We start from the raw sequence: 14,209 nt of genomic DNA, 5'->3' as shown, positions 1-14,209 counted from the left end.
GATGAATATTTTAAAAAATTGCCCAGATTAGCAGAATAGGATATAAAATACTTTAAAAAGTCTGTCTTAGGAAGAAAAAAACTGGGGTGGCCAGGTAGCACAGTGAGTAAGAGCACCGGCTCCAGTGTCGGAATGACCTGGAGATAGAATCCCAGGCTCAGACACTTAGCACCCACCCAGAAACACCTGGTCGTGTAACCTTGAGCAAGTTACTTAACCCCAATTGCTTAGGGGCGGCCAGGTGGCTCAGTGAGTAAGAGCACCGGCTCCAGTGTTGGGATGACCTGGAGATCGAATCCCAGGCTCAGATACTCAGCACCACATCCAGAAATAACTGGCCATGTAACCTTGAGCAAGTCACTTAACCCTGATTGCTTAAAAAAGGAAAAAAAGAAAGAAAGAAAAAAACTGAACAAACTATAAATGAATTCCCTATGGGGGGAAAAACACAGGACCAGAAAAACACAGAAAGATTTACAAGCAAATTCTATCAAACCTTTAAAGAACGATTAATTTCAATACTACATAAACTGTTACAAAAAATAAGTAAAGAAAGAATCCTATCAAACTCCTTCTATGATACAAATATGGTCTTGATATCTAAACCAGAGAGTCAAAACAGAAAAAGAAAACTACAGATCAATTTCCTAAATAAAAACTGATGCAAAAAATTTTAAATACTTGTAAGCATATAACATATACATATACATACAATTACAGTAACATATAACAAATATAATATGCTATGACCAGGCTGGATTTATACCAGAAATGCATGCACGGTTCAATATTAGGAAAGCTATAAACATAACTAACCATATTAAAAAAAAAAGGTGGTTATTTCAGAAAACACAAAAAGGTTTTGACAAAATACAACATCCATTCCTATGAAAAATACTACAAAGTATGGTATCAATCTTAAACCAATCACCTGTAATGAGGATATCTAGAAGCCTTTCCAATATGATCAGAGTTGAAGCAAGGATGACCATTATCACCATTACTATTCACCACTGTACTAGAAATGCTAGCTAATAACAATGAAACAAGAAAAAGATATTGAAAGAATAAGCATAGGCAATGAGTAATAAACTATCACTACTGCAGATAAGATAGTTACTTAGAAAAACCTAAAAAGCCAACTAAAAAGCAAATCAAAACAACTTCAGCAAAGTTGCAGTATATAAAATAAAACCACACAAATTATCAACATTTCTATATATTAACAACAAAATTCAACAGAAAGAGACAGAAAGAGAAATTACATCCAAAATACCTACAGACAGTATAAAATACTTGGGAGTTTAACTGCCAAGGAAACCATGTGAACACAATCACAAAACATTCTTCACACAAATAACGACAAATACAAACAAGTAAGGAAATATTAATTGCTTCTGGGTAGGCTTGAGGCAGCTAGCTGGTGCAGTGGAGAGAGCATCAGGCCTAGAACCAGGACAACTTGAGTTCAAATCCACTTACTAGCTGTGAGCCTGGGCAAGTCACTTAACCCTGTTTACTTCAGTTTTCTCACCTGTAAAATGAGCTAGAGAAGGAAATGGCAAACCACTCCAGTATCTCTCCCAAGAAAACCCCAAAAGAGGTCAAGAAGAGTTGGACACAACTGAAACCAACCAAACAACAACAGAGGCAGGGCCAATAAAATAGAAATGAAAATACTACCTAAATTAATTTATTTGGTACGATAGCAATCATATTACCAAAGAATTACTTTAAATAGATTTTAAAAAAAATCTGCAGGAACAAAGAGTCAAAAATATTAAGGGATTAATGAAAAAAAGGGAAAGGAAAGGGGTGTGTGAGTGTGTGTGTGTGTGTATAACTAGCACAAAAAACAACAGATCTTTTCCAGCTGAAGAATGTTTCTTCTCTATATTCTACCTTTGAGGTTGATTTTTTAAACACAAGATTAAGACTTTACATTTAACCCTATTAATTATCATTTTATTAGAGTCTGCTCAATAATTCAGACTGTTCATATGTTTTGCCATCATGATTCAGTAATTATGCAAGCATTTATGAAGCACGTATTACTGTCAGACATTGTGCTTGTTGCTAGAGATACAAAGACAAAAAAAAAAGGAAATTACATTCTAAAATAGGGATTGTAAAGGTTCAAATAGTAAATATTTTAGTCTTTGTGGGCCAAGAGGCAAAATTGAGTATATTATAAAGGTATGTAATATAACAGTACAGGAATAAAATTTCTATAATTTTTTTATTGATGAAAGTCAAAATATATTAGCAATTAAGCATAATTATTTGTAATACAGGTGTATTAATGTGAAGAAGGGAATTCTTTTGGGGGGATATTTTGCTTAATTGAGGTTAAAAGTTAGTGTTCTCTATCATAAAAACAGATTTGCAAATGTTCACCTGTTAACCTAATCTGTAATGAAATTTTATGTACTTAACTTTTTAAAGTTTAATAGTAGCCATCTCTAGGGAGGAAGGAAAAAAGTGAAAAAAAAAAAAGGGAATTTTTTTTTTTTAAAGCAATTGGGGTTAAGTAACTTGCTCAAGGTTACATGGACAGTTATTTCTGGGTGTGGTGCTAAGTATCTGAGCCTGGATTTGATCCCAAGTCATCCCCACTCTGGGGCCAGTGCTCTTACTCATTGTGCCACCTGGCCACCCCTAAGTAATTGGGGTTAAGTAACTTGCTCAAGGTTACACGGCCAGGTGTTTCTGGGTGGGTGCTAAGTTTCTGAGCCTGGATTCGATCCCAGGTCATCCCAACTCTGGGGCTGGTGCTCTTACTCACTGTGCTACCTGGCCACCCTGTAAATTTTTTTTATATATTTAAAAAGAATAGCAAATTATACACAATAGATTTGTAGTTTCACGTTCAATCTTTTTAATTATACTATGTTATGGAAATGCTTGCTTTACCATGCCTACCCTTTGATCTAGCAACACCACTGCTAGGTCTATGTCCTAAACAGATAATAAAAAAGGGAAAAGGACCCACATATACAAAAATATTTATAGCAGCTCTTTCTGTGGTGGCCAAGAATTGGTAATTGAGGGGATGCCATCAATTGGAGAATGGCTGAACAAGCTGTGGTATATAAATGTAATGGAATATTATTGTTTCATAAGAAATGATGAACAGGCGGATTTCAGAAAAACCTGTAAAGACTTATCTGAACTGATCCTGAGTGAAGTGAGCAGAACCAGGAGAAATTTGTACACAGGAATAGCAATACTGCAATGACCAACTCTGACAGACTTAGCTCTTCTCTCAGCAATGATCTAAGATAATTCAAAAAGACTCATGTTATCTAGGAAAATGTTATCTAGGGGCATCTAGGTGGCACAGTGAATAGAGAAGCGGTCCTGGAGTCAGGAGGACCTGAGTTCAAATCTGACCTCAGACACTTAATACTTACTAGCTGTGTTACCTTGGGCAAATCACTTAACCCCAATTGTCCTGCCTTCCCCCCTCCAAAAAAGACAAAAACAAAATGTTATTTACATCCTAAGAATGAACTATGGAGTCTGAATGCAGATCAAAGCATACTATTTTCTCTCTCTCTTTTTTTCTTTCTCGTAGTTTTTCCCTTTTGCTCTAATTGGTCTTTCACAAGACTAATGTGGAAATATTTAATATGATTGTACATGTATAACCTATATCATATTGCATGCTGTCTTGGGGAGGAGGTAGGGTAAGGAAAAGGTAAAAATTTAGAACTCAAAATCTTATAAAAGTGAATGTTGAAAAATAGATATATACGTGTGTGTATACACATACACACACTTACAAAAAAAGGGAAATGCTTGTTTTATTCCATAAATTAAAAAAAAATTTTTTGAAAAACTGTTTTCTCACAGATGTCAAATACTGGTATCAGTTCATAAGCATATGATTTTAAATGAGCATATTCCTTGGAAGTCTTTTCTAGAATCCTATTAAATTTTTCTCTTGATATTTGTCTTTTAACATGAAATTATACTGCAGATTAATCACCACCAATTGGTGGAAGTTTCTCAATTACACAAATGGATTTCAAATCACAGAAATTTCTTTTGCATTTATATTAAAGTCAGAAAATTGTTGCTGGAACTGTAGTTTGAGCTTAGAAAATAGATCTACTATGTATCTATGCAAGAATGGAGATCTTGCTTCTTGTTTTAACTTATAACAACACGGGATGTATATAAAAGGTAGCCTTATATGTGAACAGAACCAGGAGAACATTGTACTGACAACAATAAGTTGGTTCTTGGTTGTTGTTTTATTATTTATTCTTAATTAATTTATTATATTATATTCAAATGTTAGTTGCCATCAAATTGACTTTACCGTTGTAAATTTTGCATATAAGCATTGTTTTGCCTTGAAATTTTAGGATGGATTCATTCATAAATATTATCAAATCTACAGCAAAAGTTCCCTAATTTATGTATGTAAATTTTTTTAACAATCATTCAAAAATTTTGACTTCCAAATTCTCTCCCTCTCTCCCCTCCTCCCTCCTTCAGAAGGCAAGCAATTTTATGTTGATTATATATATATGTTAAGTCATGCATAACACAAGTCCATGTTAGCCATGCTGCAAAAGAAAACACAAACAAAATAAAACAAGTAAACAAAAGTATGTTTCAGTTTGCAGTGTTTATCATTCCTCTCTCTGGAGGTGGATGGCTTTTTTCATCATGGGTCCTCTGGAATTGTCTTGGATCATTATGTCGACTGAATACTTAAGTCTTTCAGTTGATCATCCTTACCATACTGCTCTCTGCAACACAGTTTGAATGTCTGACATTTTAGCTTGAGAAAGGACCTCACTGTCCAGTAACTTATCCTGCCAGGTGATCCTCAGGATCTTCCTAAGACAATTCAGATGGAAGCATTTCAGTTTCCTGGCATGGTGCTTGTAGACTTTGCAGGTTTCACAGGCATACAACAATGAGGTCAGTACAACAGCTCTTAGATCTTCAATTTGGTAAGCAGTTTGCTACCTCTCCTCCCCCATGGTTTCCTTCAGAGCCTCTCAAACACTGATGGAATGCATGCATCACCCTCATTATCTGTGTGAACCCCTGGAAAGAACAATGCTAAGGTAAATGAACTTATCCACAGTATTCAAAATTTCTCCATTTGCTATACCTGATGGTTCCACATGTGGATAGTGGCCATATTGTTCAAATGCCAAAACACGTTTGCCTTAGTGAGTATTTTACATAGAAGTCATGCAAGAAAGGTGCTCACATGGTGGTCAAAAGAAATGACACAAAAACACTCCCAAGGTTTTTCTGAAGAATTTTGGAACTGATTGCGTGACATGGAAGACCCTGGCAAAGAACCACCTAGCATGGGAGGCCCGGATCAAAGAAGGCACTATGCTCTATATGCAAAGCACAATTGCAGCAGCACAAAAGAAATGTGAGAAGTGCAAATTTAGAGACATCTCCACTCTAAATATTCATATGGACTATTTGTGCCTAACCCGTGGTAGAGTCAAAAGTACCTGCATCAGCCTGATTACTCCCAGTTGTACCTTGACTCCAACATGGTAATATAAAGGACCTCTTTGAGAATGAAGGACAGCAACCAACTAAGAACCAACTGCTATGTACAATGTCCTCCTGGTTCTGCTCACTTCATTCTGCATCAGTTCACATAAGTCTTCCCAGGTTTTTCTGAAAGCATCCTGCTCATCTCTTACATCACCAGAGTATTTTATCACAATCATATAGCACAACTTGTTCTGCCATTCCACAGCTGATAGGTATCCCCTCAATTTCTAATTCTTTGCCACCAAAAAAAGAGCTGGTATAAACATTTTTGTACAAATAGGTCCTTTTTCCTTTTCTCTGATCTTTCTGGATACAAATCTAGTAGTGGTATTGCTGTGTCAAAGGGCATGCAGTTTTATAGACCTTTGGGCATAGTTTCAAAATTTTCTCCAGAATGGTCGGGTTAGTTCCCAACTCCATCAACAGTGCATTAGTGTCCCAGTTATCCGACACATTTTCCAACATTAAGCATTTTCCTTTTCTATCATGTTAGTCAATCTGATAGATGTGAGGTGGTATCTCAGAATTGTTTTAATTTGCATTTCTCTAATTTGTAATGATTTAGAACATTTTTTCATGTGACTACTGAGAATTTTGATTTCTTCTTCTGAAAACTGCCCGTTTATATGCTTTGACCATTTATCAACTTGGGAATGGCTCTTATTTTTATAAATTTGCAAAGCTCCTTTTATATTTGAGAAATGAAGCCTTTGTCTGAGAAATTTACTGTAAAAAAAATCCCCCCCCTGCAGTTTTCTGTCTTCCTTTTAATTTTAGCTGTATTAGTTTTATTTGTGCAAAAGGTTTTTAAATTCATGTAATCAAAATTATCTATTTACACTCTGTGATACTCTCTATTTCTCGTTTGGTTATTAATTCTTCCCTTAGTCACAGATCTTATAGAAACATTTTCCCATGCCCCCCCCCCCCCCCAATTTACTCATTATATCACCCTTTATGTTTAAATCATTTATCTACTTTAGTACCTTGGTATTATAAATATTAGTTTATGCATTATTTCTGTCAAACTGCTTATTAGTTTTCCTAGAAATTTTTGCCAGGTGTTGGATTCTTACCCCAAAAGCTTTGATCTTTGGGTTTATGAAAAACTAATTTACTACAGTCATGTACTATTATGTATTATGTACCTCATCTATTCCACTGATCCACCATTCAATGTCTTAGCCAGTACCAGTATGTTTTGATGATTACTACTTTGTAATATAGTTTGAAATCTGAAACTGCCAGGTCTTTTGAAGGGCTTTCAATGTCAAACAGTTTGAATTTTACTTTAGATAAAAATGTTAAACATAATAGAATCAAATACAGCTCCTTGGAGTACTGCACTAGAGACTACCTAAGCAGATATCAAATCATGATTGTCTATTTTGGGGTCTGACCAGTCAACATATTCTGAATATATTTAATGGTATAATGTCCATCTTTTCCACAAGAAAAACATGAGCAACTTTGTCAAATCCTGTTAAAAATTTAGATAAACTATACTTACACAAAGTCCTGGACCTATCAGTGTGATTGTCCTGACAAAAAATTAAAACGAGTTAGTCTGGTATGATCTATTCTTAACGCTGCCATGGTCTTTACGATCATCATTTTGTTTACCAGACGTTCACTATCATGCCTTTAATACTACATTCCAGAATTTTAGCAAGACTCAAAATCAAGCTGAGTAGCCTAGAATCAGATTTTATTCTCTTTCTGAATAGAGATTCACCATTCTCTAGTCCTATACCTTTCCTATCCTCTGAGATCTTTCAAGATAGTGAATCAGTAATCACATCTGCCCATTTGTTCAATACCTTGAGGATATAGTGTATCTAGGTTAGACTAGCTGACTTTATCACAAGTAGTTAAAAAACGGATTTCCAATTCCCTATTTGCCTAAGGTTATCAACTCCCTATATCCATTTTTCTCTTACTTTTTGCTCCAAATATTATTCTCCTTGGCAGAGAAAACAGAAACAAAATAAGACCTGAACACCTCCATCTTTTCTTTGATCATCAACACCCCAAGCAGTGTTCTTATCACTTCTATGATCTTCAAGATCCTCACTATAGCTTTAAAAACATGCACACACACACATACTATGCATGCACATGCACATACACACATACAAACTCTTTCTAATGTTTTAGCATTCCTTGCGCCCTTCAGCTCATTCTAAGCTTTGGCACTGACACTGCTTTTACATGAAAACCTGCACTATGCTTCTATCTTCATTTCCTATTTATTTTCCTTCCTCTGTACATCTTTTTCAAAAATCCAAGTTAATTAAGAAGATCTGTCTGAATACACTGCCCTCTTTTTTTTTTTTAACAAATCTTCCTCCAAATCAAGATTGTTCCTTTTTGTATCTTCAGAATTTCATTCTTGATACCCTGACATCTCCATTTTGTTGACTTCCCCAGAAGTATTTTAGGCCATGGCATCCTACCTATTTTTAGCTGAGAATTCTTTATATTTTCGTCTCCCCAAACATAAGGTACATATCAAATGATGTTCAACAATCCTATTCTTCTCTATCACAAATTCTAGAAGAGAACAGCTGCTTTCCTCAAAGTTCCCATCATTTCCACTTCTTCAGGTCCAGAACAGCAATTTTGCTTATTAGTTTGAGGGATGAAATCATTATTAAAGAAAGAAAAGAAAGCTGCTTTGCCTTAGACAGGGAGGAAGCAAGGTCCAACACCTTATCCAAATGGTCAAAATCCTGAAGACTGTGCTATCTTGTCTTTGCTCCAGGCTCATAAATTATTTCCCAAACTTAAGTATTTCTTCTTTCTGACTATGCAGTCTATATGATGGACTATCCTCCTATCATATACTTCTGTGACAATATTGTTTCTGCCTCTATACCTTTACCTAAATGTCTTCCAACATCCTTCCTCTCCTCTGGATTTCCTCATACTAGTACATGTTCTACTATGCTCCTCTATTCTTCTCCTGCTCTATCTACTCTGTTCCTTTAGAATAACATTACCATAGGGTGGCTAGATGGCACAGTGTATAGAGCACCAGCCCTGGAGTCAGGAGGACCTGAGTTCAAACCTGGCCTCAGACACTTAAAACACTTACTAGCTGTGTGACCTTGGGCAAGTCACTTAACCCCAATTGCCCAGCCTTTCTCCCTTCCAAAAAGCGAAAAAAAAAAAAAAAAAGAATAACATTACCTTCAGAGCCATATTACATATTATGGATCTTACCAGATCTATATGATATTTATCAAGTCAAACTGGCTTCCTTGTATGAGGAAATCTAGTTTGCCTAATTTTTTTTTTTTTGCTATAATTTGTATATTTGTAAGAAGACATCTGAGATTGTAAGTTTTATTGCAGGGTCCTTCTTTGGATGTTTTCTTCTGCTAATCTATAGGCATCTTTACTGCTATTTTTCTCATATTGTATATACTTTCTATGGTCAGTCAATCAACAAACATTTATTTAGTATCTTCCATATGCTAAGCACTGGAGATACAAAGAAAGTTGAAACGCAATCTTTGTTCTCAAGATCGTATTTCAATAGAAGAGACAGTATGAAAACAACTCTGCACAAATAAAATATATACAGAATATAGAAGATAATCACCAGAGGGAAGGCATTAGCACTAAAGGGATCAAAAAAGGCTTCTTATAGAAAGTAATATTAATTTGGAAGCCTGGTAGACCAGGCGGTAGAAATGAGGAGGTAGAGAATTATAGGCAGAGGGGAGAGCCAGTGAAAATGCAAAGAAGTCAGGAGAAAGTATCTTATTTGAAGAACAGTATAGAAGCTAGTTTCACCGGATTATAGAATATATGAGGAAGAATAAAGGGTAAGAATATTAGAAAGGTAAAAGGTACTGGAAAGGAGGCCAGGTTATATAAAGGGCTTTGAATGCTATAAAGATTTTATATTTGGTGGGGAGGCATTGACTTTTATTGAATAGAAGGGTAACAAGTCAGACCTGAACTTTAGGAAGATCAATCTGAAAGCTGAGTGGATGATGAACTGGAGTAGCGAGAGAATTAAACAGGGAGACCAACTAGAAAGCTACTGCAATAATTCAGGTGTAAGGTGATGAGAGCCTTTTACTATAGGGCTAGCAATGTAAGAGGGAAAAAAAGGGAAAATATACAAGAGATAGTACAAAGGCAACATATAGGACATGGAGAATAAGAGAGAGTGAGGACCTAAAGAGGACACTTAGGTTTTGAGCCTAGTACCTTGACAGGAATAGGAAAATTAGGAAGAGGGTAGGGCTTGGTGGGAAAGAAAATTAGTTCAATTTTGAACATATTGAATTCAAGTTGGCTATGGCACATACAGGTTCAAGATGTCCAAACTGCATTTGGGAGATGTAAGATTTCATGAAAGTCATAAGATATTAAGGCTGGATAAGCAGATCTGGGAATCATCAACATAGAGATGATTATTGAATCCATGGGATAAGATCAGCAAGTGAAACAGTATAGAGGGAAAAAAAGAAAAGGGCCCAGGACAGACCCTTAGAAGACACCCACAGTTACTAGGCATGACCTGGATGAAGATCAGGAGAGGAGACTTTGATAAGAGAAGTTGAAAGGAGAACAACCAGGAGAGAATCAATTCTGTGGTAAGACAGGCATTTTTTTTCTTCCTCTCTCTTTTTAGTTTAAAGCCATTTTGATTAGATTTTCAAGATAACATGAATATAATTTTTATAGTCCTTTAATTTTTTCCCTTCTCTTCAATGTGTCAACTTCAAACCAAATCTTCCTTCTTTCTTGGAATAAACTGACTCTCAGAGAGGTGACAATATAAACAGAATCATTCTGCCTAAAAGAATCCTGCTTTAAACACCGTCATTTTTCTATGTAAAAGCATAATTATTCCTACCTTGTGTAAACAAACAGGGTTCCTTCTACATCAGTCTTCTCCTGTAAAAAACAACAAAATATAAATATATTCTCTCCATTTAAGCAGAGTCATGTACTTAGAGATCATAATATTATGAAATAGAATAAGCAGATCTGATAATCAGTATGACAATTAATCAACTAATATGTATCTATTAAGCACCTCTTACACGCAGGTACTTACTAAGAGCTGGGGATACAAAAATAAAATGAAATAGTCTCTGTTTTTGAGAAGCTTGTAATATAGCCAGAGAAGATAGCATGTACATATCTATAGGTATATACAAAATAACATATAAAATAATTTGGGGAAGGAAAGGAGCCAACAGAAGGGGAGTCAAGAAATGCTTCTTGCAGAAAGTGGAAAGGTAAGAGTAGGTCCTGGTTGTGAAAGGCTTTAAAAGTCAAGAAAAAGTTTACAATTGATCCTAGAGGTGATACGGAGTCACTAGAGTTTGAATAGGGTAGTGATATGGGTAGAATGGTACTTTAGGAAAATAACTCTGGTAGCTGAGTAGAAAATGAATTGGAGTAAGCAGAGACTGGAGGCAGAGAAAGCAACTAGGAGTCTACTGTAATAATCTAAATGAGAGTTAATAAGAACTTGAACCAGGGTGGTGGCTATGAGAATAGAGAGAAGAAGGCTGACTTGAGGGATGTTGTGAATGGAGAAATAAGATTTGGCAACTAACTGGATATCACAGGTGAGTGAGAGCAAGAAATCAAAGATGATAAATTTAAAGTGGATCAAATATCTAGAAACACAGGGACAATTACTCTTAGAAAGCGTAGGAAAGCATATTTCCTGCCATAATCATGGTACTACTGATTAATTAGGTAGAGTCTATTTTCTATTTATCAATCATAAAGTAAATTTTCATTAACTCTCTTGACCAAATACAGAAATAATAATTCAGCTCTGGATGAAACAACAGAAAATAACTAATTTTGTAGAAAAAAAGTGACTAAAAAAATGTGCTGCCCCTTTTCTCCTCTACACTGTGTATATAGAAAGCTATAAAAATCACTGCTGTCTTTCTTTTGCCATCCACCTATTTCCAATGTACATTTTCCTATTTCCAAATCCCGTCTGTCACCTGGGAGAACTGATAACCTTCTAGCACCTCTACTTGACTTTTTGGATGAATGAAAGTTTCCCAAAAAATTAAACATCTACATTAAATCTGGCATATACTTACTAAGTTTAGAATATTTACTGATTCAAAGATAGATTCTAAGCCAAGGAGCCTTTAAAATAAAGTTTGACAAAAATAATCACCAAGCTAAAACTATACTGTAAAAGTGTGGCTAAAAATGTTATAGGGAAGTTGTCATATTAATATGTATGGGACATTTTGGCTAAGCTCAATTCTTCTCACTTCCCCAAAGACAGTAAAACTTGAATTTCAAATAGGACATTAAAACTTGAAATTAACCAGAAACTTTGATAGAGTTACTGAAGTTATCATCAAAGGCCTTAATGATGTTTTGAAGGAAAAAAAACTTTCCCAATGTGATTAATACAAAGGTGTTATAAAAACATAAGAACAAGGTACTTGCTTGTATAACTAGGAATCTAATAGCTAAAATTTGGAATTTAAAAGCAATTTAATTTTAATATTCTATTAAACTACTGAAATCCCTTTGATTAATTTCTTTCTGATTAAGTTATGTTCCCCATTTTTTTTTCATTTCATGCATGCCTGCAAACCTGCTGACAAATCAGCATCACATTCTTTACATGTTTCCTTTCCAAACTTTTATATATACTCTTTCCTCCAATCACATAACTGTAAATACACATAAGCCACTTTTCTCCAACCATCACAATCTCCATTCTATAGACAAAAAATATGCAAAAGAAATGACAAAGATCAGACCTATCAAGATGCCTTTTCAGGACCTTAAAATATCAGTTACCATTTGGCATGGAAATAGCAAATTAACTTAAAGGTTTTCATACAACTAATCCAAAGCCATTTTGTCTTGAGATTTTTAGCATTTCATGTTCCTAAGAAGCTAATTGAAAGATTTTTTTTCAAAATAACACTCCTCCTTGTTCCCTGTCCCCTCCATTCCAAATAAAATAACCCCATGATATTTCATCATTAACATTATCGCGCCATCATTTGGAACTTGGTTATTCTGTACTTTCAGGAAGGACTACACCCTTTAAATGGAAAGCTATAGCAGCGGTAATAAAACCATTAAAAGTTCATATGGTGCATTTTAAATATTTCTCTTAGCACTACTGAAATAATTTCAATATTTCTCTTCGGTCATTTTCATCCAATTCTCAATTCTGAGGAAATGCAGCTATTCTAGGGAACTTGAAACAGAATCCAGTACTTCTCAAATTATGTATATACACATCACCAAACAGTTCTAATTTATTCTTAATACTGCATGAATATAAAGTACATTGTTGCATGTTTGAGAAAAAGTTTCTTTGATCTAACGAGGTCTGGTTTTTGTTGCAGAACATGTAATTCAGCAATGAAGAACTTTATAAATACTAAACATTCAAGTAGTCCTTTTCATGTTGTAAGCATAGGTGGAGGGGTCAGGAGTTCAGTCTTAAGCTTGTTTTACTATGTCATTTAGGATAAGACATTCCAATGGCTATGCTCTTTCCTTAACTGTCGACTGGGGATCTTAATGCTAACTTTATTTCACCATTGTGTTTTGGGAAATAAGATTACATTTATAAAGCAGCTTTTAAAGTGTTCTAAGTCTTCAGGCTAAAAAAAATATTAAAGAAATAAGAGAAATATCAGTTTTAATCTTTCTTTGGAGAAACTCATGGTTCTTAAGAAACAGTAGTATTTCCTAAAAGCAAACTAATTGTGTACTTCAGGACCTACATAAATTCAGGAAATACATAAAACTCAGAGCACTAAAATAACATTTAGTAAGTAACTGTTCCAACTAAATAACTCCCAGAGCTTAACAAAGTGCCTGAAACATTTTTGTTCAATCATTTTTCTGTCGTGTCAGACTCTTCATGGCCCTATTTTGGGTTTACTTGGCAAGATACTGAAATGGTTTGCTATTTTCTTCTACAGTTCAATTAACAGATGAGGAAACTGAGGCAAACAAGGTGAAATGACTTGCTCAGGGTCACATAGCTAGTGTCTGAGACCAGATTAGAACTCAGGAAGCTGACTCTAGGCACAGCACTCTATCCACTGAGACACCTAGCTGCCCTATACCTGAAACGCAGCTGGCACTTAATAAATGTTTAGATTATCGGTTAAAATGATCTAATTGCCTCCCAATGTTCTGTCCATCCCCCTATAGAATAACTACAATTATTCAGTCATCTAGTCATTCTGCTAAAAATAACTGATTGTATACCATTATGTAGCCAAGAGGTCTAAAGCAAGTAGAAAGATTAGACAGTTAATAAAATTAGGTTTAGAATGGGACCCTGTAAAATTCCATGTCAGAACTATAGCTTCCAGGCCAAAAATATTTTCCTTAGCTAATATCTGCCTTTAGATATCTTATCATGGAAAAGCCAAAGCAAGATGTTTATATGTGTAGGCAAACCAAGATTTTTAAACTTTGTTTTCACTTTTTATGAATAAATTCATTTTTAAAGTTCCTATAATCATTCAACAAGCATTTAAGTACTTCCTATGTGTAATGGAATATTTAAGGGTTAAAAATTCTAATTAGAGAGTCAGGAAATGCAAAAGTTATGGTTCTTCTGGCAACGTTCTCTTTCTCATGTTATTATTCTGGATTATAAATATAACTGAGAATT

The 14,209-nt window shown here is 34.9% G+C and overlaps 1 protein-coding gene across 5 annotated transcripts in view; it reads right to left on the bottom strand.

Moving 5' to 3' along the window:
• Positions 1-14,209, bottom strand: part of DCP1B (decapping mRNA 1B) — a 316,409-nt gene that overhangs the window by 54,582 nt on the left and 247,618 nt on the right. For 4 of the 5 annotated variants that reach the window (XR_011169490.1, XM_069094320.1, XM_069094318.1 and 1 more), the window contains one exon: positions 10,421-10,461. The exons of the other annotated variant lie outside the window; for it this stretch is intronic. Coding sequence is in view for 3 of the 4 variants with exons in the window: in XM_069094320.1 (XP_068950421.1) it covers positions 10,421-10,461 (41 nt within the window). In the remaining variant the exon portion in view is untranslated. The remainder of the gene's footprint in view (positions 1-10,420; positions 10,462-14,209) is intronic. 5 annotated transcript variants of the gene reach the window in all.

This window comes from Petaurus breviceps, unplaced genomic scaffold (assembly GCF_028583685.1).
Source record: "Petaurus breviceps papuanus isolate PSGF00001 unplaced genomic scaffold, PetGlider_PUasm1.0 216, whole genome shotgun sequence".
Taxonomy (NCBI): domain Eukaryota; kingdom Metazoa; phylum Chordata; class Mammalia; order Diprotodontia; family Petauridae; genus Petaurus; species Petaurus breviceps.
This window is presented reverse-complemented; position numbering and strand designations above follow the sequence as displayed.